Raw genomic sequence first — 24,039 nt, 5'->3', positions numbered from 1 at the left:
GCTGGAGTGCAATGGCACGATCTCGGCTCACCGCAACCTCCGCCTCCCGGGTTCAGGCAATTCTCCTGCCTCAGACTCCTGAGTAGCTGGGATTACAGGCACGCGCCACCATGCCCAGCTAATGTTTTGTATTTTTAGTAGAGACGGGGTTTCACCATGTTGACCAGGATGGTCTCGATCTCTTGACCTCGTGATCCACCTGCCTCAGCCTCCCAAAGTGCTGGGATTACAGGCTTGAGCCACCGCGCCCGGCCAAGTTTACTGAATTTTTTAAGCCCCTTGTTGATGCTTACAGAAAAAGATTCCTTTCATAATATCACTGCTCACTGACAATGCACTTGGTCACTCAAGAGCTTTGATGGAGATGTACAAGGAGATTAATGATTTCATGCCTACTAACACAGGATCAGTTCTGCAGCCTATGGATCAAGGAGTAATTTTGACTTTAAAGTCTTTTTTTTTTTTTTTTTTCCCAAAAGGTCGTATAGTTTACTTTTAAGTTTTTTTTAAAAAATACATCTTGTGGCCGGGTGCAGTGGCTCATGCCTGTAATCTCAGCATTTTGGGAGGCCGAGGCAGGTGGATCACAAGGTCAAGAGATCGAGACCATCCTGGCCAACATGGTGAAACCCTGTCTCTACTAAGAATACAAAAATTAGCTGGGTGTGGTGGTGCGCTTTTGTAGTCCCAGCTACTCAGGAGGCTGAGGCAGGAGAGTCGCTTGAACCTGGGAGGTGGAGTTTGTGGTAAGCTGAGATAGCACCACTGCACTTCAGCCTGGTGATACATCGAGACTCCATCTTAAAAAAAAAAAAAAAAAAAAAAAAAAAAAAGACATTTCATAAGACTAGAGCTGCCATAGATAGTGATTCCTCTCATGGATCTGTGCAAAGTAAATTGAAAACCTGGAACGGATTCACCATTCTAGATGCCATTGGGAACATTCATGATTCATGGGAGGAGGTCAAAAGATTAACATGAACAGGAGTTTGGAAGAAGTTGATTGCAAGCTCCATGGATGACTTTGAGGGGTTCAAGACTTCCGTGGAGAAAGTAACTACATATGTTGTGGAACTAGTGACAGAAGCAGAATGAAAAGTGAACTCTGAAAATGTGACTGAATTGCTGCAATCTCATGATAAAACTTGAACGGATGAGGACGTGCTTCTTAGGGACGAACAAAGAAAGTGTTTTCTTAAAATGGAATCTACACCTGGTGCAGATGCTGTGAACATTGTTGAAATGACAACAAAGGATTTAGAATATTACATAAACTTAGTTGATAAAACAGAGGGAGAGTTTAAGAGGATTGACTTCAAAAAAAAATTTTTTTTTTTGGTAGAGACTGAGGTCTCCTTATGTTGCTCAGGCCAGTCTTGAATTCCTAGGCTCAAGCAATCTTCCTACCTCAGCCTCCCAGAGTGTTGGGATTACAGGCATGAGCCATCATGCCCAGTGTATATTGTTTTTTTTAAGACATAATGCTATTGCATGCTTAGTAGACTACAGTATAAACTTTTTTTTCTTTCTTGGAGATAGGATCTCACTCTGTTGCTCAGTCTGGAGTGCATTGGCATGAACATACATAGCTCATTTTGGCCTCAAACTCCCTGGGCTCAAGTTATTCTCTTACCTCAGGTTCCCAAGTAGTTGTAACTATAAACATAACTTTGGTTTCCCTGTATGCACCAGGAAACCAAAAACTTTATGTGACTCATTTTAGTGCGACATTTGCTTTATTGCTGAAGTCTAGAATCAAACCCACAATATCTCCGAAGTATGCCTGTAATTTATAGCTGCTGCTGATGATAGTGGGAAGACAGTCCTAAGCCACATGATCACAATACAGTGTAACTAATGCTTTTGTAAGTTCTGTATAGGATGCAATAGAAATAAAGAGGAAGGGCTTGAGGCTGGGTGCGGTGGCTCACATCTGTAATCCCAGCACTTTGGGAGGCTGAGGCGGGCAGATCAGTTGAGGCCAGGAGTTCAAGACCAGCCTGGCCAACATGGTGAAACGCCATATCTACTAAAAATACAAAAAATTAGCGGGCATTGGTGGCATGTGTCTTTAGTCGCAGCTACCCAGGAGGCTGAGGCAGGAGAATCACTTGAACCCAGGAGGCGGAGGTTTCAGTGAGCCGAGATTGTGCCACTGCACTCTAGCCTGGGTGACAGAGCAAGACTCCATCTCAAAGAAAGGAAAAAAAAAAAAGAAGGAAGGGCCTACACACCTATCCTGTTTTAAACACTGTGGAAGAACAGCAGCTTTTGCAATGATTGCTGGGAGGAGGGAGCGTAAGGCTGAACTCCAGAAGGAAGACCAGCTTGCATCTGCTGGGCAGTCACCTCAGGCATTAAAACAGACACCCTCCAAAAAACTCTTACAAGGAACAGGAACTGTTTCAGGTGTTTCAGCAACTTTAGGTGTTCTAAAAGTTTTTCAGTTTTTCTGGAAGTGAAGCTGCCTATTGTGACACCTGTTCAGGTGTCAGATTTCTGCAACCAGAGCCAAAATTAGGTGTCTTCCATGTACCCAGCAGTGGCACACCATCCAGGCTCTGTTCAGGGGGCAGGGAAGCAAGAGCTGGTGGTCGCTGGGGACAGTGACTTCCAAAAGTGTGGCCTCCCCTATCAGGGCACCTGGTGACCTTTCATAGCTCTGCCTCCACCTCTGCCTCTAGGACCCCAACCAGCTGATTCGTGCCAGTGCCCTCCGTGTCCTCTCTAGCATCCGTGTGCCCATCATAGTGCCCATCATGATGCTAGCTATCAAGGAAGCCGCCTCGGACATGTCACCCTATGTGCGGAAAACAGCTGCTCATGCCATCCCTAAACTCTACAGGTATGTCCAGCCCTGTCCCATGCTCCCCAGGGGGCTGGCTCCTAGTTCCCAACCCACCTCTGTCCTTTCCTAAGTCTTGCCCGCTGTTTCTCAGAGGGTTTGGGGAAGGCAGTTTCGGGAACTGACAGAGATGGAGGAGAACAATAGGGTTGGGGTACAGGAGGTGAGCAAAGCTTGGCAGATACTGGGAAAGCTGGGGCCGAGAGGGGCAACTTCCCTTAACCGATTTCTCCCTCAGTTTGGACTCTGACCAGAAGGATCAGCTGATAGAAGTCATTGAGAAGCTTCTGGCCGATAAGACCACGGTGCGTGTATACAGGCACTCCGGGAGGGGTAGTGACCGACAGCCGGCCTTCCATCCTTCGCGTTCACCCTCTCGCCTTTGTTCTTTCCTCAGCTGGTGGCCGGCAGCGTGGTGATGGCCTTTGAAGAGGTCTGCCCGGAGCGCATCGACCTGATTCACAAAAACTACCGGAAACTCTGTAACCTACTGATCGACGTGGAGGAGTGGGGCCAGGTGGTCATCATCAGCATGCTCACCCGCTACGCCCGCACACAGTTCCTGAGCCCCACCCAGAACGTGAGTGGACCCCGCTCCGGCAGAGCGGGCGGGAGGGCGTCCCCGGGAGGCGCCCACAGGCCCGTCGGTCTCCCCATCCAGGAATCCCTGCTAGAGGAGAACGCGGAGAAAGCCTTTTATGGCTCGGAGGAGGACGAGGCCAAGGGCGCAGGATCGGAGGATGCGGCCGCCTCGGCGCTCCCCGCCCGAAAGCCCTACGTCATGGACCCGGACCACCGGCTGCTGCTGCGCAACACCAAGCCCCTGCTGCAGAGCCGCAGCGCCGCGGTGGTCATGGCGGTGGCGCAGCTCTACTTCCACCTGGCCCCCAAGGCGGAGGTGGGCGTCATCGCCAAGGCGCTGGTGCGCCTGCTGCGCAGTCACAGGTGCGCCCAGCCCTCGCCCCCCACCTCCCGCCCTGGTCCCGCGCTGCCCGGCCCCGCCCCCCTCACGCCCACCAGCCGCCTCCTCATCGGCCCTCCGCCCTCGTCCTCTACCCGCAACCACTTGCCCCATCCTTCCCCTCATCCGCTGCCCCTTGCCGCAACCGAGGGTCCCTCTGACCCGTCCTCTCCGCAGTGAGGTGCAGTACGTCGTGCTCCAGAACGTGGCCACCATGTCCATCAAGCGCCGGGTGAGCCTGAGACCGCAGGCCTGTCCTCGCAGTCCGAGGGCCGCTTCTGCAGGCTCTGGAGGCGCTGTCGGGCCGGGACCGGGGCGGTGGAAACGGAAAACAGAGGAATACGCTGGCTGTGCAGAGGATGGGGCAGGGGAGGCCGCAAACACAGATAGGGAGCACGGCCTGGATCCTGAGGGGCCGCTGAGGTGGGATGCCCAGCGGAAAAAGAGCTGGTCAGATCTGAGATGGACGAGGGAAGACTTGAGGAGTGGAGGGCAGTGGTGAGGAGTGAAGGATGCCGGGCGCTGGGTCAGGATAGGAGGGGTGTCTCTGGGCAGCAAGGCAGGCGTGGGGCTGCGGTGGAGCTCCCTGACTGCCTCTCTTGTGCCAGGGTATGTTTGAGCCCTACCTGAAGAGCTTCTACATCAGGTCCACCGACCCCACCCAGATCAAGATCCTGAAGGTGAGTGAGGCACAGAAGTGCATGTGCCTTCCAGCCCTCTCCATTCGACGGACCCACTCAGATAACTCACAGTGGCCCCCTTGGTGCCTTCCTATTTCTGGGGCTGAGCCCAGGAGCCCATGACTTCTCCAGCTGGAGCTGTTTGTTCAGGGAGCTGGGCTAAGGAGGGTCAGGGGGACAAGGGAACTGCTTTTTGCCGAGTACCTGGTATATAGCTGCTATTCTTCATATATGAAATAACCTGATATCACTTCATAATAATCTCAGGATATGTACATTATGTTCCTTTTATAAAAATGTAGACTCTGGCCGAGCACGGTGGCTCACACCTGTAATGCCAGCACTTCAGGAGGCCGAGGCAGGCAGATCACCTGAGGTCAGGAGTTCCAGACCAACCTGGCCAACATGGTGAAACCCCATCTCTACTAAAAACACAAAAATTAGCCAGGTGTGGCAGTGGGCGCCTGTAATCCCAGCTACTTGGGAGACTGAGGCAGGAGAATCACTTCAACCTGGGAGGTTGAAGTGAGCCGAGATTGCACCACTGCACTCCAACCTGGGTGACAAGAGCAAAACTCCATCTCAAAAAAAAAAAAAAAAGTAGACTCTGGGAGGTAATTGCCCCAGGTCACACAGTTCTGCTATTCTGCTGACTCCAAGGTTCATGCTTTTCGCACTGCAAGGTTTCTGTCTCCTACTCACAGTGTTATGGTCCCCACATGCCTGCCCCCTCAGGCTTTCCTGCAAACATTCACAGACAAGGAAAGTGGCAGGAGCCTGTGCCTCCATTTGATTACTGCTCTGCTGCCTCATCATTGAGTGATTTCCTTTAGCAAGTTAATCCTCCTAACCCTTGCGAACATCCACTGTGTTCTAGGGGTGCAAGATGGAGCAACTAATCAGGGACCCTGCCTCTGTGGAGCTTACAGATGGGGGAATGAGGAGACATTAAGTAGCTAATCACAAGGCAAATGTAAAAGTCCATTTAAGAAATATGGAAGAAAGTGTGGAGAGCCATCAGGGCATAAAATAGGGAGACTTCATGTAGTCTGGTTTCAGGGAAGTTTTTCTGGAGGATATGAGACTTGAGCTGAAGCCTGGGAGATGAACATGAATTATGCAGGGACAGAAATGGGAAGAACTGCTCCATGCAGAGGAAAACAGCATCTGCGAAGACCCTGGGTTACGAAGTGGAGTGGGACTGGGGCCTGGAAAGCAAGGGGGAGAGTGATGGGAGATGGGAGGTAGACAGCAGGCAGATCATTCAGGGACTTACAGACCATGGTGAAGACGATGGTCTTCTCCTAAAAGCGATATGAAGCTTTACGTTTTCAATGGAGTAGGGAGGTGACATGACCATACTATAAGCATACTCTGTAGGGAAACTGGTCCTTTTGATTTCTAGACAAGTTTCATAACCTGTCAGTTCCCTCATCAGTCTGAGGATGATGCAGGGCTGTCATGAGGATTGTTTTCTGGTTTGCGAAGTATATGTGGAATGAAAACACAGAAAGCCCACTGGCCACCCCACCCATTTTCTGCCTCTCCACCCGTCCCTGCAGCTGGAAGTGCTGACAAACCTGGCCAATGAGACCAACATTCCTACTGTCCTACGGGAATTCCAGGTACAGGCCAGCTCCCAGTCAGAATGGCCTGGGAGAGGTGCCCATCAGATCCTTGTGCTCAGTGAGAATTGCCCTGGTGGGTCAAACCTCCTCTTATGAGCCCAAAGCTGGAGAAATTATTGTCTTATGTTCCCCTTCCAATGTCTTTGGCTGGCTTTGGGCCGAGGAATCACTTGATTGGGGGTGGAGGTATCACTCTCTTTCCCAGGTCTTAGTCTGGCATGATGAGTCATAAAAGGAGTGCTACTGCCTTCTTGAAGTTCACTCTCAAGCCTGCAGGGTCACTGAGGGATTTCTTTGTCATATTCCACAGACCTATATTCGCAGCATGGACAAGGACTTTGTGGCAGCCACAATCCAGGCCATTGGACGCTGTGCAACTAACATCGGCCGAGTCCGTGACACCTGCCTCAATGGCCTGGTGCAGCTGCTGTCCAACCGTGATGGTCAGTGTTTGCTTGAGTGTCCAACCATGATGATCAGTGAGTGTCCGTCTGCAGGTCTGACTTTGCTGGTCAGTGGATATCTACCAGTCTGCCTAGGCACAATGTGTGTCCATTGGTCTGTCTGTCTTGATCTGGGCCCAAGTGTTCCTACGCCTCTGAGGGCTGCTTGAGAAGAGCAGGGGGTTGAGAAAAAGAGCCAAGGGCCTGGGGGATTGCAGGTGTGTCTGTCCACCTCATTGTGGCCATCTGACTGTCCCAGGGTCCACACACTCATTTTTGTTCCATAGAGCTTGTGGTTGCAGAGTCAGTGGTCGTCATTAAGAAATTGCTGCAGATGCAGCCAGCACAACATGGAGAGATCATCAAACACTTGGCAAAGCTTACAGACAACATCCAGGTGAGGGAGTAGCCACATTTTCAGTCCCCACCCCAAGGTCCTCCCCATGATTTCAAGACCATACAATTAAATACCGTAGCCTTATCAAAAGCAACTTCCAAGCCTTAGGTTTTCAGGTGGGAGGAGGAGAGATGCTGGACCATGTGACCCTAATCTTGTTACCCAAGATTCACCTTCCCTTTGGAGATCCTCACTGAGCACCATGGATTTTACCACTACTCTTGCTTTCTCTCTAAAGCTCTAGCCAACCATGGTTGAGTGACAAATACTGTGTTTTTCCTATGGCACTACTAAGCTGAAATACCTAAACCAGGCATTCCCAAAGATTCAGGAGAGTAACATGGAAATAAAACACTGAGGGTACAATGAAGCCAGAAAGTCAGTCTTACCTCATGACAGACTTAGGGTCTTAAAAGCTCTATGCTAATGAACCCCTTGAGAAGAGGGAAAATGCTGTCCAGGAAATGCCTACCTTTTAACCTCTCTGTCTCCCACCACCCCCAACTCCCATTTCCAGAGAACCCATAATACAATAGGCCAGCACAGATGAGGAGTGCTGTTCCCCTGGAAGTCCAATTCCCACCCACCCACCCACTTTCCCATATTTACCCATCTGCAACTCCTCTCCTGCAACCACAGGTGCCCATGGCCCGAGCCAGCATCCTGTGGCTCATTGGAGAGTACTGTGAGCATGTCCCCAGGATTGCACCTGATGTCTTAAGAAAAATGGCCAAGTCATTCACAGCAGAGGAGGATATTGTCAAGCTGCAGATCATCAACCTGGCAGCCAAGCTCTACCTGACCAACTCTAAACAGGTAAAGATGGAGAGATGACTGCCCCCCCCAAATACTCTGGTCCCCAGAAATTCCCCAGACAGTATTCTTTCGGCCCTCCCTAGGCAGGGCTGAACTCTAGCTCCTATTTTGGAAAAGAATCAGGGAAGGTGGCTGGTCTGCCCAGGTAACCAATGCTACTTGAATGTCCACAGCTATTCTGGGGACTGAATGGCCTTGTAGTGCTGGTGGTCACTGTTGAAGAGGCTCTCCTATGAAGCTATAACCTCTAGTCTGCTACCTTGGAACTCTGGGGCTGTGAAGAACCACAGTTGATTGGGATAAGTGAAGGGCCCAACAGTGGCAAATACTGATGTGAGCACATGCATCCCAGGAGATGTGGTCTGTGATCCTTCCCAAAGCTTGACAATGCTTGGCCAGTCTGTGCCAAAGATAGGGGGTGAATCTCTGCTTGGGCTTGGGTGGTGCTGGTGGCCACTATCATTCCCAAGGTGAAAGGTTATAAGAGACATATAGCCAAGGATGAGGCTCAACTAAGTTGTGGTATCAGGACATTCAGAGCCTCCTAGTGTCTGGCATCTCCTGAGATGGTTCCAGGAGATTCTGCTAAAATAAAGCAATGTGCTGAGCTTTTCAAGGTGTCAGGGACATCAAACACCATGACAGTTTCCACACTCTCCAACTCAGTTCAGCAGGACAGGGATTGGCAAACTACTGCCCATAGCCTGAATCTGGCCTATGCCTGTTTTTGTAAATGAGCTTTTGTTGGTCCCTTGAACTTGGGTCTAAGAAAAAAAAAAACTATCTATGGCCGCTTTTGTTTTACAACAGCAGAGTTGACTAGTTGCAACAGACTGTATAGCCTGCAAAGCCTAAAATAGTTATTTGATGGCCCTTTATAAAAAGACTCTGCCAATTCTTGAAGGAAAATATCTGGGTAGGTGGCTGGGGTCTACAAATTTATAGCAGGGATACCCTGGAGACTGTAGCATCCCTGCCATGCTCACTGTGCATGGGAGTCTTTGGATGGTGGCACTTGTCTTTCTCAGTGTCTTCTTTGGCCAGAGTGAGCCCCAGAGACTCAAGCTGAGGTAAGCAGAGCCACCAAGTGCTGGGACTCTAATCAGGAGTCAGAAAGGGCAGCAGTTATATGTGGAGGCAACTGAGTCTATGGGTATCGGTGTTGTGGGCAAAGCAGATTGGAGAGAGAGAAGTTAGAGAGACAGGGAGCACCATGGGGAAGCATTCAATCATTGAACAAATATTTGTGTACTTCCTTTGTTCAGGTGGGAGGAAGGAGCAGGTGGGAGGAATGTCTGAAAAGATGAAGCAGCAGGGGTGGGGAGCCACCCAGGTGGGCGGGAATCTGACATGCTCAGCACTGGGCCAGAGTCCTGAACCCCAGAATGATGAGATTGGCATGTTTTCATAAGCCTGGGCCTGTCTGCATGGCATTTCCCCAAGTTGTCACTGTGAGCTACATGTGCATTTGTTCATTTATTTAACATACAGGCCTACTATTTGCCTGGTACTGTGCTACGTCCTGGGGATATGACAATGAGTGAGAAACATTTACAGGCCTCCAGATGCTCATAGCCAAGTAGGAGAAACAAGACAAAAATAAACATTTTAAACACAGCAGTGAGAGCTGTCATCAGGTTTAGCACAGAGGGCTGTGGGTATATACAGCTGAACCCTCTCCTAGGCAGGACACGGGAGGTCCGAACCCGTCAGGGCACCCAGAGTAGGCTGTTCAGGCACCTGAAAGTGAGTCTTTGTAGGCCCATCAGAATGGTTATTTGATTGAATAAAGATTTTTGTCCTCCCTTTCTTTCTCCTTTCTTCCCAGCCTCTTCTGGGAGTGGTGAAGAAAGGGGAATCTTTGGTGTACTAGAAGGGAGGTGGTTTGGATGTGCACGTGACCGTGCTTACAAAACAGCAGTGATGCTTCCCATCCTGGTACCATGGGTGGCAATCTGGCCTGCTAAAAGGCCACACAGCAATCTCAGTCATTCTCTCCAATTTGGACATGGCCCCACTGCATTCCAGATCCTGACCGAGGCTGAGGCCAAGGAAATGACCAAGATGAGGTCCCTGCCCTGCTATTGATTGGCAGATAATCAGATTCTAGACCAGAGGCCACAAAGGCATAATATGCAGTGACAGAGGGCTTAAGGGGGAATGGTAGTGAAAGTGGTTATTACAGCTACCTGGGTATAGAACCTGGGGAAACTGTGTAGCAGGTGAGTTTCCTTTTATATGCCAGGTGAGATGTGTGGCAGGAGGGTCTGCCAGAGGCATAGTGGGATCTACAGCCATCCCATTTGACTGCCTCTACAGTGAATGGAAGATACTGATAAATTTTGCAGAATTGCGTTTAAAAACTTTTTAAATTAAACTTTTTTAATATTCTAAAGGCAATACATGCTCATCATAGAACATTTGGAAAACTCAGAAAATTAAAAGCTCAAACTATTCATAAGTCCACCACTTAGAAAAGACCATCATTAACTTTATATTTCCTTATTTTTTATTCCCATATATAGTCATTCAGAAGCTGTACATCTGTCTATTGTCCAATATTTTAAACTTTTCTGCTTCTTTCCAATGCTTTCAAATTTAGTAAGATTTTTTTCCCATTCACATTCCCGTTAAAATTTTCACTTAGAATTTCCTCCAGGCTGGGTTCAGTGGCTCATACCTGTAATTCACTTTGGGAGGTTGAGGTGGGCGGATCATTTGAGGTCATGAATTCAAGACCAGCCTGACCAACATGGCAAAACCCTGTCTCTACTAAAACTACAAAAAAATTAGCTGGGCATGGTGGTGCACTGAAATCTCAGCTACTTGGGAGGCTGAGGCAGGAGAATTGCTTGAACCCAGGAGGCAGAGGTTGCAGTGAGCTTGGATGGCACCACTGCACTCCAGCCTGGGCCACAGAGTAAGACTCCATCTCAAAAATAAATAAACACATATATAAATACATACATAAAAATACAAAATAATTTTTTCCAAATTTTTTTCTACTTTCTCATACCTGTAATTCACTTTGGGAGGTCGAGGTGGGCGGATCATTTGAGGTCATGAATTCAATTTAATCAATTGTATTAGTTTTCTGCTACATAATAAATTACTATAAATTTAGTGGCTTCAAACAACACACATTTATTTTCACACTGTCTGTGGGTAGAGAGTTCAGATATGGCTTAGTTGGATCTTATGCAAGGCTACAATTGAGGTGTCAGCCAAGGCTGAGTTTTTATCTGGAGGCTGTACTGGGGAAAGGTTCACTTCCAAGTTACATGGTGCCAGGATCTACTTCTTTATGGTTGTAGAATTGTGGCCCTGGCTTCTTGCTGGCTGTCAGCAGGGGCCTTCTAGAGGCCATCCTTAGCTCCTTGCCACGTGGGCTTCCCAACATGGATGCTTATTTCTCCAAAGCCACAAGGAAGAAAGTCTTTAGAGCCAGTCTGCTAGCAAGACAGTCTTTATTTTTTTTATTTTTTAAATTTATGGGTATATAGTAAGTGTATATATTTATGGGGTACATGAGATATTTTGATACAGGCATACAATACATAACAATTACATCAGGGAATGGGGTATCCATTCCCTCAAGCATTTATCTTTGTGTTACAAACAATCCAATTCTTTTAGTTAGGTTTTTTTTTTTTTTTTTTTTTTTTTTTGAGACGAAGTCTTGCTCTTGCCACTAGGCTGGAGTGCTGTGGCGTGATCTCGGCTCATTGTAACCTTTGCCTCCTGCGTTCAAGCGATTCTCCTGCCTCAGCTACCCGAGTAGCTGAAACTATAGGCACACTCCACCATGCCCAGCTAATTTTTGTACTTTTAGTAGAAACGGGGTTGCACCATGTTGGCCAAGATGGTCTTGATCTCTTGACCTCATGATCCACCCGACTTGGGCTCCCCGGAGTGCTGAGATTACAGGCATGAGCCACTGCACCTGGCCTCTTTTAGTTACTTTTAAATGTATAATAAATTATTGTTGACTGTGGTTACCCTGTTGGGCTATCAAACACCAGATCTTATGCATTCTATAGAACTATAATTTTGTATCTATTAACCATCCCACTTCTCCCCACCCAGTACCCTTCTCAGCCTCTGGTAACCATTGTTCTATTCTCTATCTCCATGAGTTCAATTCTTTTAATTTTTAGCCCTCACAAGTAAGTGAGAACATGTGAAGTTTGTTTTTCTGTGCTTGGCTTATGTTTTTTTTTTTTTTTTTTTTTGGAGGGGGGTCTCGCTCTTGTTTCCCAGGCTGGAGTGCAATGGCGCGATCTCGGCTCACCGCAACCTCCGCCTCCTGGGTTCAGGCAATTCTCCTGCCTCAGCCTCCTGAGTATCTGGGATTACAGGCACGCACCACCATGCCCAGCTAATTTTTTGTATTTTTAGTAGAGACGGGGTTTCACCATGTTGACCAGGATGGTCTCGATCTCTTGACCTCGTGATCCACCCGCCTCGGCCTCCCAAAGTGCTGGGATTACAGGCTTGAGCCACCACGCCCGGCTACTTATTTCACTTAACATAATGACCTCTAACTGTATTCATGTTGTTGCAGATGACAGGATCTCATTCTGCATTGTGTGTATGTACCATATTTTCTTTATCCATTTGTCTGTTGACAGACACTTAAGTTGCTCTCAAATCTTGGCTATTGTGAACAGTGCTACAATAAACACTCAGTGTCTATGGGTAGAGAGTGTCTATGGGAGTACAGATATCACTTCAATATACTGATTTCCTTACTTTGGGGTACATACCTAGTATTGGGATTGGGGTATATCATACGGTAGCACTATGTTTAGTTTTTTAAGGAACCTCCAAACTGTTCTTCATACACATTGCCACTAACAGTGTACAAGGGTTGCCTTTTCTCCATGTCCTTGCTAGCATTTGTTATTGGCTATCTTTTGGATGTAAGCCATTTTACTTGGAGTGAGATGATATATTATTGTGTTTTTATTTGTTTTGTTTTTTGAAACAGAGTGTTGCTTTGTCACCCAGGCTGGAGTGTGCAGTGGTACAATCTTGGCTCACTGCAACCTCTGTCTCTGTGGTTCAGGTGATTCTTTTGCCTCAGCCTCCTGAGTAGCTGGGACTACAGGCATGCGCCACCACGCCTGGCTAAGTTTCATATTTTTAGTAGAGATGGGGTTTCGCCATGTTGGTCAGGCTGGTATCAAACTCCTGACCTCAGGTGATCTACCTGCCTCAGCCTCCCAAAGTGCTGGGATTACAAGCATGAACCACCATGCCTGGCCTTTGTTTGTAGTTTTGATTTGCATTTCTCTAATGCTCAATGATGTTGATCACCTTTTCATATACCTGTTTGCTACTTGTATGTCTTCTTTTCAGAAATGTCTCCTCAGATCTTTTGCCCATTTTTAAATCAGATTATTGGATTTTTTTTCCCTCTTGAGTTGTTTGAGCTCCTTACATATTCTGGTTATTAATCTCTTGTCACATGGGTAGTTTGCAATTTTTTTTCTCCTATTCTGTGGCTTGTCTTTGTTGATTCCTTTGCTGTGCAGAAGCTTTCAAATTTGTTGTGATCCCATGTCTATTTTCCTTTGGTTGCCTGTGCTGGAGGGGTATTACTCAAGAAATCTTTGCCCAGTACAATGTCCTTGAGAATTTCTCTAAAGTTTTCTTTTAGTAGTTTCATAGTTTGAGGTATTAGATTTAAGTTTTTAATCCATTATGATTTGATTTTTGCATATGGCAAGAGATAGGGGTCTAATTTTATTCTTCTCCATATGGATAACCAGTTTTGCCAGCACAATTTATTGAAGAAACTCTCCTTTCTCTATTGTATGTTCTTGACAACTCTGTCCTAAATGAATTAACATTCGGGTGTGGTGGCTCACACCTGTAATCCCAGCACTTTGGGAGGCTGAGGTGGGTGGATCACCTAAGGTCAGGAGTTTGAGACCAGCCTGGCCAACATGGCAAAACCCTGTCTCTACTGAAAATACAAAAATTAGCTGGGCATGGTGGCGGGTGCTTGTAATCCCGGCTACTCAGGAGGCTGAGGCAGGAGAATTGCTTGAATCTGTGAGGTGGAGGTTGCAGGGAGCCGAGATTGCACCACTGCACTCTAGCCTGGGTAACAAGAGCGAAACTCCTTCTCAAAAAAAAAAAGAAAAAAAATTCACTGTAGATGTATGGATTTATTTTTGGGTTCTCTATTCTGTTCCATTTGTCTCTATGTCTGCTTCTATGACAGTACCATGCTGCCTTGGTTACTATAGCTCTGTAGTATAATTTGAAGTCAGATAATGCCATTCTTCCAGTTTTGTTCTTGCTCAGGATAGCTTTGGCTACTCTGGGTCTTTCGTGGTTCCATATAAATTTTAGGATTGCTTTTTCTATTTCTGTGAAGAATATCATTGGTATGTTGATAGGGATTGCATGGACATCTGCTTGATATTCTTGTCAGATTAGCTGGGTTAACCATGTCCAAGGCTGCATGTGACAGTATGGTACCATAAACCTCAGGAAGATCAGTCAGTTCCAGGCTCCCTCCTGCTGGCCCCTGATGCCCCTGGGCACTCTGGTTGTTGGCTACTTGGTGGTTTTGATCTTGGTCACAAGAGATGGAAACATGGAGACCTGGGCCAGGGCAGGCTCCTTATGTCAGCAGGTAGGCAGTGAAGGGAAGCAGACAGGTTGCAGTTCCAGCAGATACAAGCCTAGACGGGGTACTGATGGGGTCCTCAGCCTGGGAAAAGCCCCTTAATGATTCTGCTTCTCTTCTGTAAAATGGGGGCAATAATAGCTACCTTTCAGAAGGTTTGGGGAGATTAGATGAGATAGTGTGAAGCACCTAACACAGTGCTTGGTGCCAGAAGGCACTCCATAGGTGATAGCTGCTACCACGTTGCCATGTTAAGGCAGATTAGGCCAAGATCATGGCAGAAATGAAGAGATTTTAGGTCTGCAGTTGTAGCTTCCCTGACTGCAGACCGTGAACCCTAATGACCTCGGCAAACCCACGGGAAGCTGCAGTTTGCCTTGATGTCATTATAACCTTCCAGGGAAGGATCAAGGCCTCTGAGATCCCTGGGCTGCTCAGAATCTACTAAGTGGGTGGATAGGGAATGAGGGTGGGCCCTGCCAAAGGGACCCCTATTTATCTCCACTCTCTTTTTGTTGTCTAATTCCCCCCTGGGTGATGGAGCCTGGAAACTGTGAAGTCCAGCAGAGTGTTCCAGACTTCCACATACCCTGCTACCCTAGAGTAAAAAGGCAGGACAGGCCTGGAGTGGTAGGGACCACAAACCTGGGGAAGAATGGAGCGCAGAGCCAGGAATGGGGACAGTCCAAAAGGAAAACCTCTTTTGCTGGCCCAAGGCAGTTGTCAAAGTTGGGGTCATCAGAGGCAGGGCCAGAGAAATGAGAGAAAATGCTGAGCCCAGAACAAGGGCAGGAGGGAGAGACAGGCTGGTGAGGCAGCCAGTCCTAAGCAGGGAGAGCAGACATTCTGCCTGCAGGTATTAGATTAAAGAATCTGGTTCCTAGCCTCCTGAGTCCCTACCCTCTCTGTCAGCTGACCCACCTCTTCCTATTCCTCCAGACCAAGCTGCTGACCCAATATGTGCTGAGTCTGGCCAAGTATGACCAAAACTATGATATTCGCGACCGGGCACGCTTCACCCGGCAGCTCATCGTCCCTTCTGAGCAGGGTGGGGCCCTCAGCCGCCATGCCAAGAAGCTCTTCCTGGCACCCAAACCAGCTCCAGTCTTGGAGTCATCCTTCAAAGGTGGGAACTGAAATCAAGGGCAACCTTCCTAGGGGAATGGGAAGAAACTGGCCAGAGTCTCTGTCCCAGACCTTCCTGAGGCCCCTGGCCAGGCACCAGGCTTCTGTGGTCAGGACTTTGGGGAAATACAGTCCTATCCCCAGCTCACTCCTTTTGCCCCTCCTGTGGCACCAGGAATTACTCTTTTACCTGCCCACAACCACTGCTAGCATCATCTCACCTGAGGGTCTGCCTTCCCAGCCAGGATGGGCTCCTGCCTCCTCTCCTCTCAGGCCCCCCTTTCCATCTCCCTCCCTGAGCAGACACTAGGCTTTGGAATACATACCAAGATCTTAAATACCAAGGACCCAGGAAGGCAGAAAGCAAAAAAACATACAAAAGAGAGGTGTATATTTTTATTAAGGTCCTGAGAAAGCAGTTGCCTGCACTCTTGTCAGCTTAGTCACTACAGGTCAGTCCGAATCCCAGGCCCCAGGCCTTCAGCCTTGCCTCTGTTCCTGGGCTTGGCCCTTAAGGCCTCTTCTCATGACAAGAGCCCTGAGAGGGGCCTGGGAGGGGAGGGTCCTCCCACTGGCTCTCCAGACCCCAGGAGCAGAAGCCAGGAACCTACACAGGAGAGGAGCCTCCTTCACAAAGCTCAGTTCTCCTTAGTATCTTTTTGTTGCTTTTCTCTTCTCTGGACCTAAGGATTGGGGAGATTCTGAGGGTAGGGATAGTTCTGAAAATCTCCCAGGAAGAAGGCAATAGTCCCTTTCTCCCTGACACCATCCTCACAGGCCTGTGCTGCCCTCCTCTAGTAGTGCCTGACCTCTGACCCGGACTCCGCACACTCATGTTCTGACTGCTCACCCCTCCCCACTGAGTCCAGACCCTGACTAGACATGCTTTCTGAGCAGACAGGCTTGCAGCATCTTTGGGCCCAGAGTCTCCTCCTACCCACCTCTGCAGGCTATCTCTCCCTGGCCCTCAGTCCCTGCTCTGGCCTGGCCAGACAGCTTTTTCTTCTAGCAAGTGTGCCTAAAGGTGCAGTCAGGGTGGAAGAGCTGTTAGGGGACACATCCATCTCCCTCCCCTACCCACCTGGGAAGTCCCAATCAGAATCATGACCCAGCCCCACCTGGGAAACAGCTCCAGAGCATTCCCTCACTGCTGCTACCTGCCTGACCTCCAAACCTATCCCCAGACCGGGACCACTTCCAGCTGGGCTCACTGTCCCATCTGCTCAATGCCAAGGCCACAGGCTACCAGGAGCTCCCAGACTGGCCAGAGGAAGCCCCAGACCCATCTGTGCGCAATGTGGAGGTCAGCGGGGTGGAGGTTTGATGTGTGTGTGTGTTGATGAGGGCAGAGAGTAGGGAGCCCTGGCAGTGCTGGCCCAGCCCTCCTGACACCCTCCCCACACACAGGAAGAAGATCTCTCCCTTATTGAGACCCACGTGGGCCTGTTGGGCGAATACACTGAGGTCCCACCTCCGTGTGCTGTGTGCTCTCCCCTCTGCCCTGTCTGTGTCCCTCTGCTTCCCCTGTGTGTTGTGTTCCTGTGCCTTCCCATGCTCTGTTTCCACCTTGGTTTGGCAGTGCCCCCCTGTGAATAGCATCCCTTTTTCTCCATGGACAGTGCCCCTTTCTTCCTCCTCTGTTATTCTCTTTGTGGGACAAGACCAGGTAGGGCCTCACGAAGAAGTGGAATAAAGGGTAAGAAGGGCCTGTGCCTGCCTGCCTTCTCCTCAACCATGATGAAATGACCCTGCACCATACCCCCATCTCCAGGTACCTGAATGGACCAAATGCTCAAATCGGGAGAAGAGGAAGGAGAAGGAAAAACCCTTCTACTCAGACTCTGAGGGGGAGTCAGGCCCCACGGAGTCTGCAGACAGTGGTGAGCAGATGGCAGAGCTGGGGTCCTCTGTGCTCCTGCCCATGCATCTGTGTGACTGACTATATGAGGGGTGTATGTATATGGTAATATGGTCATGTGTCCAGGGGTGTGCACCTGAGGGATTCATATCCCAGGTGTGTGTGCTTGAGCAGGTTTCTATCCATAGAGTCCATCTGTGTTTCTGTCAGTTTCAGCTGGCATGTAGGGCTGGGGGCAGGTGGGAGAGGTTTGAGGCTTTGGTACTGAGTCTGAAGCTAGAACCCAGGTGCCTGCTTCAGATCCAAGGAGGCCTGCATATGAGGGAGGAGGCCTCATATTGTTCCTCAACAGAACCTGAATCTGAGAGTGAATCAGACAGTAAAAGCAGCAGCGAGAGCGGCTCTGGGGACTCCAGCAGTGAGTCTGAAAATGAAGACCAAGATGAGGATGAGGAGAAAGTGAGAGGCAGTGAGAGGTGAGAGGGGAACTAACCAGATAGCTGGTGTGTTTAGGGGGCTCCTCTGGAAAGAAGGGCTAGCACTGAGCTTTAACCAGTCTTCTAAGAGCCCCTGGGACCCTCATTAGCTGGCTGGGGCTGTCAGCTCACATGACAACTGCTTTGGCTGGCTACAGATCTCTGAGGCCTCATGGGGTGGTATGGAAAAGTAACCAGGGGCCTGGAGCCTGAGCTGGCACAAGCTGGCTTCAAGCGCCCACTGGGGCTCTGCTATAGGAACTCAGGTGTGAACGCTCCTGGCCCAGGCTCCCCACTCCACTCCAGCTTTTCAGCATTTCTCCTGCTTCTGTGAAGCAAGGAAGGGGTGTCCAGGCCAGGCCCGAGCCCACCTTTTCCACTCTCATTCAGTGAACAGAGTGAGGAAGATGTTGAGAAGAGGAAGACAAAGAAGAAGAAGGTGCCAGAGGGAAAAGGAGAAGCGTCATCCTCGGATGAGGGCAGCGATTCCAGCAGTAGCTCATCGGAGTCCGAGATGACATCGGAGTCCGAGGAGGAGCAGTTGGAACCTGCCTCCTGGAGGAGGAAAACAGTGAGAGCCTTGGGGCAGAGCGGTGGTGTGCTCATGGGCCAGGGCCTCCCCACCCTCTGGGCCAGGCCCAGACATCTGTCTCTCTACCATCCAGAACAGACCATGATACCTTCTACCCAACCCAGAACATGCCAAAGTGCTCCCCTTCCCCACACCCACTCCCATTTTTTTCTTTCAGCCTCCCAGCAGCAAAAGTGCCCCTGCAGCCAAGGAGATCTCCCTTCTTGATCTAGAGGACTGTGAGTTTGGTGGTCACAGGGGAAAGTAGGCCTGGGGAGTATGACTTAGAATGGCCCATGGGGACTGGATCAAGTTCCTCAGGTCTTGTGGGAGCAGGGGAGCAGACAGAACACATCTTCAGGCCTGAGAGGGCAGCAGAGCTAACCTCCCCATGTCTGGGGTTGAGGTCTAGAGATAGGTATTTTGGCGAGAGCCTCCAGGCAGCCATGTGCCCCGCCCCCCGCTGTCCATGGTGCTGAAATGTTTGCTCCTTGATCCCTAGACTGCCTGCTCAACCCAAGCCATCTTCACTTTGCCTCATCATAGTCTTATCTACTCCCACAGTCACCCCTCCCAGTGTTCAGCCTGTGTCTCCCCCAGCAATCGTGTCTACCAGTCTGGCTGCTGACCTGGAGGGCCTGACACTCACAGACTCCACCCTGGTACCGTCGGTGAGTGGGATGGAGGTGGGACTGGGCTGGACAGGGATACATCCCTGTTCTGCATCCTATGGTGTGGCTGTGTGGGAAGATGTGATAGAAGATGTGATAGCTTTGAGTCCCAGTTGCTGGATGGCCCTAGGGGACAATGCTGCGACAGACTCCATCTTTCTCAGTTCTGTCCTTCCTTCCCCCTCCATTCTAGCTTCTGAGCCCAGTGTCGGGTGTTGGGCGACAGGAGCTGCTGCACCGGGTAGCTGGCGAGGGGCTGGCTGTGGACTACACCTTCAGCCGCCAGCCTTTCTCCGGGGACCCCCACATGGTGTCTGTGCACATCCACTTCTCCAACAGCTCTGATACCCCCATCAAAGGCCTGCATTTGGGCACCTCCAAACTGCCTGCTGGCATCAGCATCCAAGAATTTCCTGAAATTGGTGCGAAGGGCTTTGGATGGGGTGGAGGAAGCTCCTGGGCAGAGTCAGTCTGTGGTTGTTGATACCCTACTTGTGCCAGGCCAGGGGCCAAGCTGTGGGGGCACAGAGATGGCATGTAACGTGATCCACACTCTGGTGGACAAGGCAGATTATGAAACAAGCAAGTTCATATCAGGGCGGGAGGTGCTTGCAGAAGCAGATTTGGGCCTTGGTTTTTTTCAGGAATAACTTGAATGTGGTGAGGGTGAGTAGGGAAAGGTGCTTGAGTTCAGGAGGTACCCAGGAACAGTCTCTAGGGGCCAAAAAAACCAAGATTCTGTAGATGACTGGTCAGCTGTGACAGTGGAGGGGAGGGCCAGGCTGGGTTCTAGACCTATCAGGTGATGGTGGCCCTCTCTCTCCCCTTCACTGCCTTACACTACTTCAGAGTCCCTGGAACCTGGAGAATCTGCCACTGCTGTAATGGGCATTAATTTCTGTGACTCAACCCAAGCAGCCAACTTCCAGCTGTGGTATGTGTCCAACTTGAGGTGTGGGTGAGAAGGTGGGCTGGAGAGAGACAGGGTAACAGTGAACCGGAGATGGAGGTGGTGGTTAGTGGGGATACATCATATCATGACTAGGTGGGTCTGGAGGCCATCTCAGGCCCTCATTCCTGACCTCACTCTCTCAGTGTTTCCAAGCCATGCCTCTACACAGGGTGGAAGATGAGGGGAGAGATGCCGACCTTACCTCTTCTCCCTCTCTTTCCTCCCACCCTTCCCAGCACCCAGACCCGACAGTTCTACGTCTCCATTCAGCCACCTGTTGGGGAGCTGATGGCCCCTGTGTTCATGAGTGAAAATGAGTTTAAGAAAGAACAGGGTGAGTGCTCCCTGGGAATGGGCAGAGAGTGCTCCCTGGGAATGGGTACAGAAGCTTGTCCAGCTTGGATGGTAGGGAGAATGGTGGTGTCCTTCGTCTAGACCAGGGGTCAGCAAACTTTTCTTTATTTTTATTTTTATTTATTTATTTTTTTAAAGATGGGGTTTCACCATGGTGGCCAGTCTGGTCTTGAACTCCTGACCTCAGGTGATCTACCCACCTCAGCCTCCCAAAGTGCTAGGATTACAGGCGTGAGCCACCACGCCCGGCTTGCAAACTTTTTCTATAATGGGCCAAAGATAACCGATTTAGCCTTTGAGAATCATGTGGTCTCTGTTGCAGTTACAACATGACTGCGGCTCTTGAAACATAAAAACAGCCATAGACAGTATGTAAATGAATGAGTATGGCTGTGTTTCAAGAAATTTCCACTTATATTTATAGACACAAGTTTAAATTTCATAATTTTCATGTGTCATGAAATATTAATCTTCTTTGATTGCTTCCCCAACATTTAAAAAAATATTTAAAACATTGTGGGTCATACAGGTGGTGGGCTGGATTTGGCCTGCAGGCTGTAATCTGCAAAACCTCTGGCCTAGAAGAAAGAAGAGTGGCTTGGGCAAGGGAGGAGGGAAGATTTGGATAGTTTTGGATAAACTGATTTTGAAATGCATTTGGAAAATTCAGAACATATTTAGTATGCAATTGAAATTATGGGTCTTTGCCCAGGAAACACTTTGAAGCTGGAGTCACGAGCATAGAGGTGGTAATGGAAGCTGTGAATATGAATGAGATCACTCTGGGAGGCTAGAGAAAATAGGAAGGCCAAAGACAGAACCTTGGGGGAAAACCTAAATTCTGCACAAGAAAGAGGAAAAGGAGCAAAGGGAGAGGTGAGAGGAGAACCAGGAAAGACAAGGCAGAAGGTGTCTGCAAGCCACAGTTACCAAAGACCTTCAGACTGAGCATATAGAAGGCTACTGCCAACGTTAGGGAGAAAGGGTCATTGCTAAAGGAGGGAAGAGGCCAACTGGAGTGGGCTGAGGGAGACCAGGGCTCAAGTAAATGGAGTCCTCTTTGAAGGACTAGTCATGAATGAGGAAGGAGATAGGGCATTAGCACAATGAAGGATGGATCTCACTTCTAAAAAGGATTTTTTATAAACAGGGACACTTGAACAGATTGAAGGAACAAAGACAAGAAAATGTTATTAGTCAGGAATGAAGGGGATGGAAGAAACGAGAGGGATGTCAGTTTCTAAAAGGAGGTGAAGATTGGGGGAAGCAGCAGAGGAAGGAAAGAGAGGCTGAAGAGAAGCACTCCTGTTGGTGTGCAGGAGGGCAGATGGAGGGGCTCCCATGGGGGCCCTAGAGCGTGTGAGTGGAGAGAAGTCAGCCCTGCAGAATGAGGAGTTCTGGGGGTGCTGTGAGTGTTTGGGGGCTTCAGGAGCCCTGGCTAGGCCTGGAGCTGCTGCTGCAGAGGTACAATTAGGAATGTACCTGTGAATGCTGCATGTGACTACTGGACTGTAGCCAGAAGATCACAATAGCCACCTGCGATCTCTTTGTGAGAGCTCAGCATCCAGGAGCTGGGTGGGAGTTGAATGTTGGTTAGAGGGCCCCCCAAGAAAGATGAAAGGGTGTGAGGTCCAGGATGGAGGAACCTCTTAAGAACTGACTGGCCACTCTTAGGGGCTGGTAGCACAGATGTCTGATGGAGAAAGTGCCAAATCAGTCTTTGGTAACAACGTGGATAAAGCCCTGTGTGGGAGGGAGAGAGAGGCTGACAAAGGCTTCCTGAAGGAGGGCCCCCTCTGAGAGGGAAGGCCCCCCTCCCCAAGACCGATGATGGAGATTCTGACCTGCCCTTTGCATGATACCTTCCCAGCCTGGGAGAACTTGATGCTCACTAAGCAGACCCAGGTGCTGGCCTCTGTCCCCACGGCTTCTGTCCTTATCACAATCTCTGCCCCCAGGAAAGCTGATGGGCATGAATGAGATCACAGAGAAGCTCATGCTGCCAGACACCTGTCGGAGTGACCACATTGTGGTGCAGAAAGTGACCACCACTGCCAACCTGGGTCGTGTTCCTTGTGGGACATCTGATGAGTACAGGTACTAGAGGAAATAATGAGCATGGGGCCCTGGTTTGAAGGAGGAGCCCCAGGCACTGAGCCCCTTCCAAACACAGTCACCCTTAGCAGCTCTTCCCCATCCCTTCTTCTACTCCCACCTCAGGTTTGCAGGGAGGACACTAACCAGTGGGAGTCTCGTTCTGCTGACCCTGGATGCCCGGCCAGCTGGAGCTGCCCAGCTGACTGTCAACAGCGAGAAAATGGTGATTGGCACCATGCTGGTGAAGGATGTGATACAGGCCCTGATCCAGTGACTTCAAAATGCTGTACCTCTTTGGCTCCCATCTATACCTCCCCCATGACATCTGGGCTGTCAGTCCCTCTCACCTTTCTCACTCTCTCATCAACCTCCTCCTGCCAGATAGCGTTCAGGGTGTTCTCTCTCCCTCTGGAGGACCAGGACCTCCCCTAATCCCCTCCCCATGGGTTCCTTAGTGATCTGTGCAGAAGGAGATGGCAGCCACTCCCTTTGGTCCTCCCAGCTTTCTGTAGCTATTTATATAGCAGTCTCAATAAAATGTCTTCTCCCTAGATGCTGGCTCGACTTTCCTTCTAGGGGTTTGGGGGACAGCTGCTCAGGGTAACAGTATCTGGCTCTTGTGACCTTGTAGGAAGGCTGTGACTGCTTCTCAGGAATAGCTCTGGTCGGATCCCCAAGGTGACCATCTCTGGGTCAGGATGCCTAGGAGTCTGGAGGCATCTCTGTGGAAGTGACATCTGGGCCAGGATGGGAAGGCAAAGCTGGAAGAGCACCTTGGTCCTTTTAATAGCCTCGGCAAAAACAAGTCCTCTTCAATGGCTGGCAGACCCCCTTAGTTCTCCTTATGGGCACTTGGGAAGGAAGGACTCATAGCATGGGGAGTTCCCCAAACACAGGTGCTCAATTCAACATATGTCAACTACCTCCCGTTAGGGGACCTGGAGGCCCCACCTGGCTGAACTACTGAACCACTGGTCATCTTAGTGGAAGAACAGAAGATGTATAACTGTACTTCTCAAGCCGCTTTGTGTCAAGTCACCTGGGGATCCAATTACATGCAGATTCTATCGGTAGGTGTACGGTGGGGCCTGAAATTCTGCATTCCTTTTTTGTTTTTTTTAAAGTGAAAGCAGCCAGTGGGCACGGTGGCTCACACCTGTAATCCCAGCACTTTAGGAGGCTAAGGCGGGTGGATCATGAGGTCAGGAGTTCGAGACCAGCCTGGCCAACATGGTGAAACCCCATCTCTACTATAGATTAAAAAAATTAGCTGAGCGTGGTGGCACGTGCCTGTAATTCCAGCTATTTGGGAGGCTGAGGCAGGAGAATAGCTTGAACCTGGGAGGTAGAGGTTGCAGTGAGTCGAGATCACGCCACTGCACTCCAGCCTAGGCAACAGCGAGACTCCATCTCAAATAATCATAATAATAAAGTGAAAGTAAAGAAACAGAAGAATGGCGACTTCGTAAGCAGAACAGCAGATTATGCATTTCTAACAAGATACCAGCATCTGCTCACACCT

At 49.6% G+C, this 24,039-nt stretch overlaps 1 protein-coding gene across 3 annotated transcripts in view; it reads left to right on the top strand.

The window, feature by feature from the left end:
- The window catches only part of AP3B2 (adaptor related protein complex 3 subunit beta 2), a 40,670-nt gene extending 17,602 nt beyond the window's left edge, over positions 1-23,068 (top strand). The window contains exons 5-26 of one of the 3 annotated variants that reach the window (XM_032264845.1): positions 2,685-2,845; positions 3,084-3,150; positions 3,243-3,425; positions 3,507-3,790; positions 3,984-4,038; positions 4,415-4,486; positions 6,049-6,111; positions 6,425-6,557; positions 6,845-6,954; positions 7,594-7,770; positions 15,353-15,539; positions 16,723-16,841; positions 17,310-17,418; positions 17,749-17,872; positions 18,263-18,443; positions 18,622-18,682; positions 19,008-19,114; positions 19,308-19,536; positions 19,964-20,048; positions 20,303-20,400; positions 22,379-22,517; positions 22,607-23,068. In XM_032264845.1, coding sequence (XP_032120736.1) covers positions 2,685-2,845; positions 3,084-3,150; positions 3,243-3,425; positions 3,507-3,790; positions 3,984-4,038; positions 4,415-4,486; positions 6,049-6,111; positions 6,425-6,557; positions 6,845-6,954; positions 7,594-7,770; positions 15,353-15,539; positions 16,723-16,841; positions 17,310-17,418; positions 17,749-17,872; positions 18,263-18,443; positions 18,622-18,682; positions 19,008-19,114; positions 19,308-19,536; positions 19,964-20,048; positions 20,303-20,400; positions 22,379-22,517; positions 22,607-22,949 — 3,087 coding nt within the window. In that variant the 3' untranslated portion in view covers positions 22,950-23,068. Of the gene's footprint in view, positions 1-2,684; positions 2,846-3,083; positions 3,151-3,242; positions 3,426-3,506; positions 3,791-3,983; positions 4,039-4,414; positions 4,487-6,048; positions 6,112-6,424; positions 6,558-6,844; positions 6,955-7,593; positions 7,771-15,352; positions 15,540-16,722; positions 16,842-17,309; positions 17,419-17,748; positions 17,873-18,262; positions 18,444-18,621; positions 18,683-19,007; positions 19,115-19,307; positions 19,537-19,963; positions 20,049-20,302; positions 20,401-22,378; positions 22,518-22,606 lie in introns of those variants that run through there. The other 2 variants (XM_032264846.1, XM_032264847.1) reach the window with 2 other exon arrangements.
- Positions 23,069-24,039: the final 971 nt, after the last annotated feature.

Source organism: Sapajus apella, unplaced genomic scaffold (assembly GCF_009761245.1).
Source record: "Sapajus apella isolate SASKATOON/1434 unplaced genomic scaffold, GSC_monkey_1.0 scaffold147, whole genome shotgun sequence".
NCBI classification, from domain to species: domain Eukaryota; kingdom Metazoa; phylum Chordata; class Mammalia; order Primates; family Cebidae; genus Sapajus; species Sapajus apella.
The sequence above is the reverse complement of the archived record's forward strand: the minus strand, read 5'-3'. Positions and strand labels throughout refer to the sequence as shown.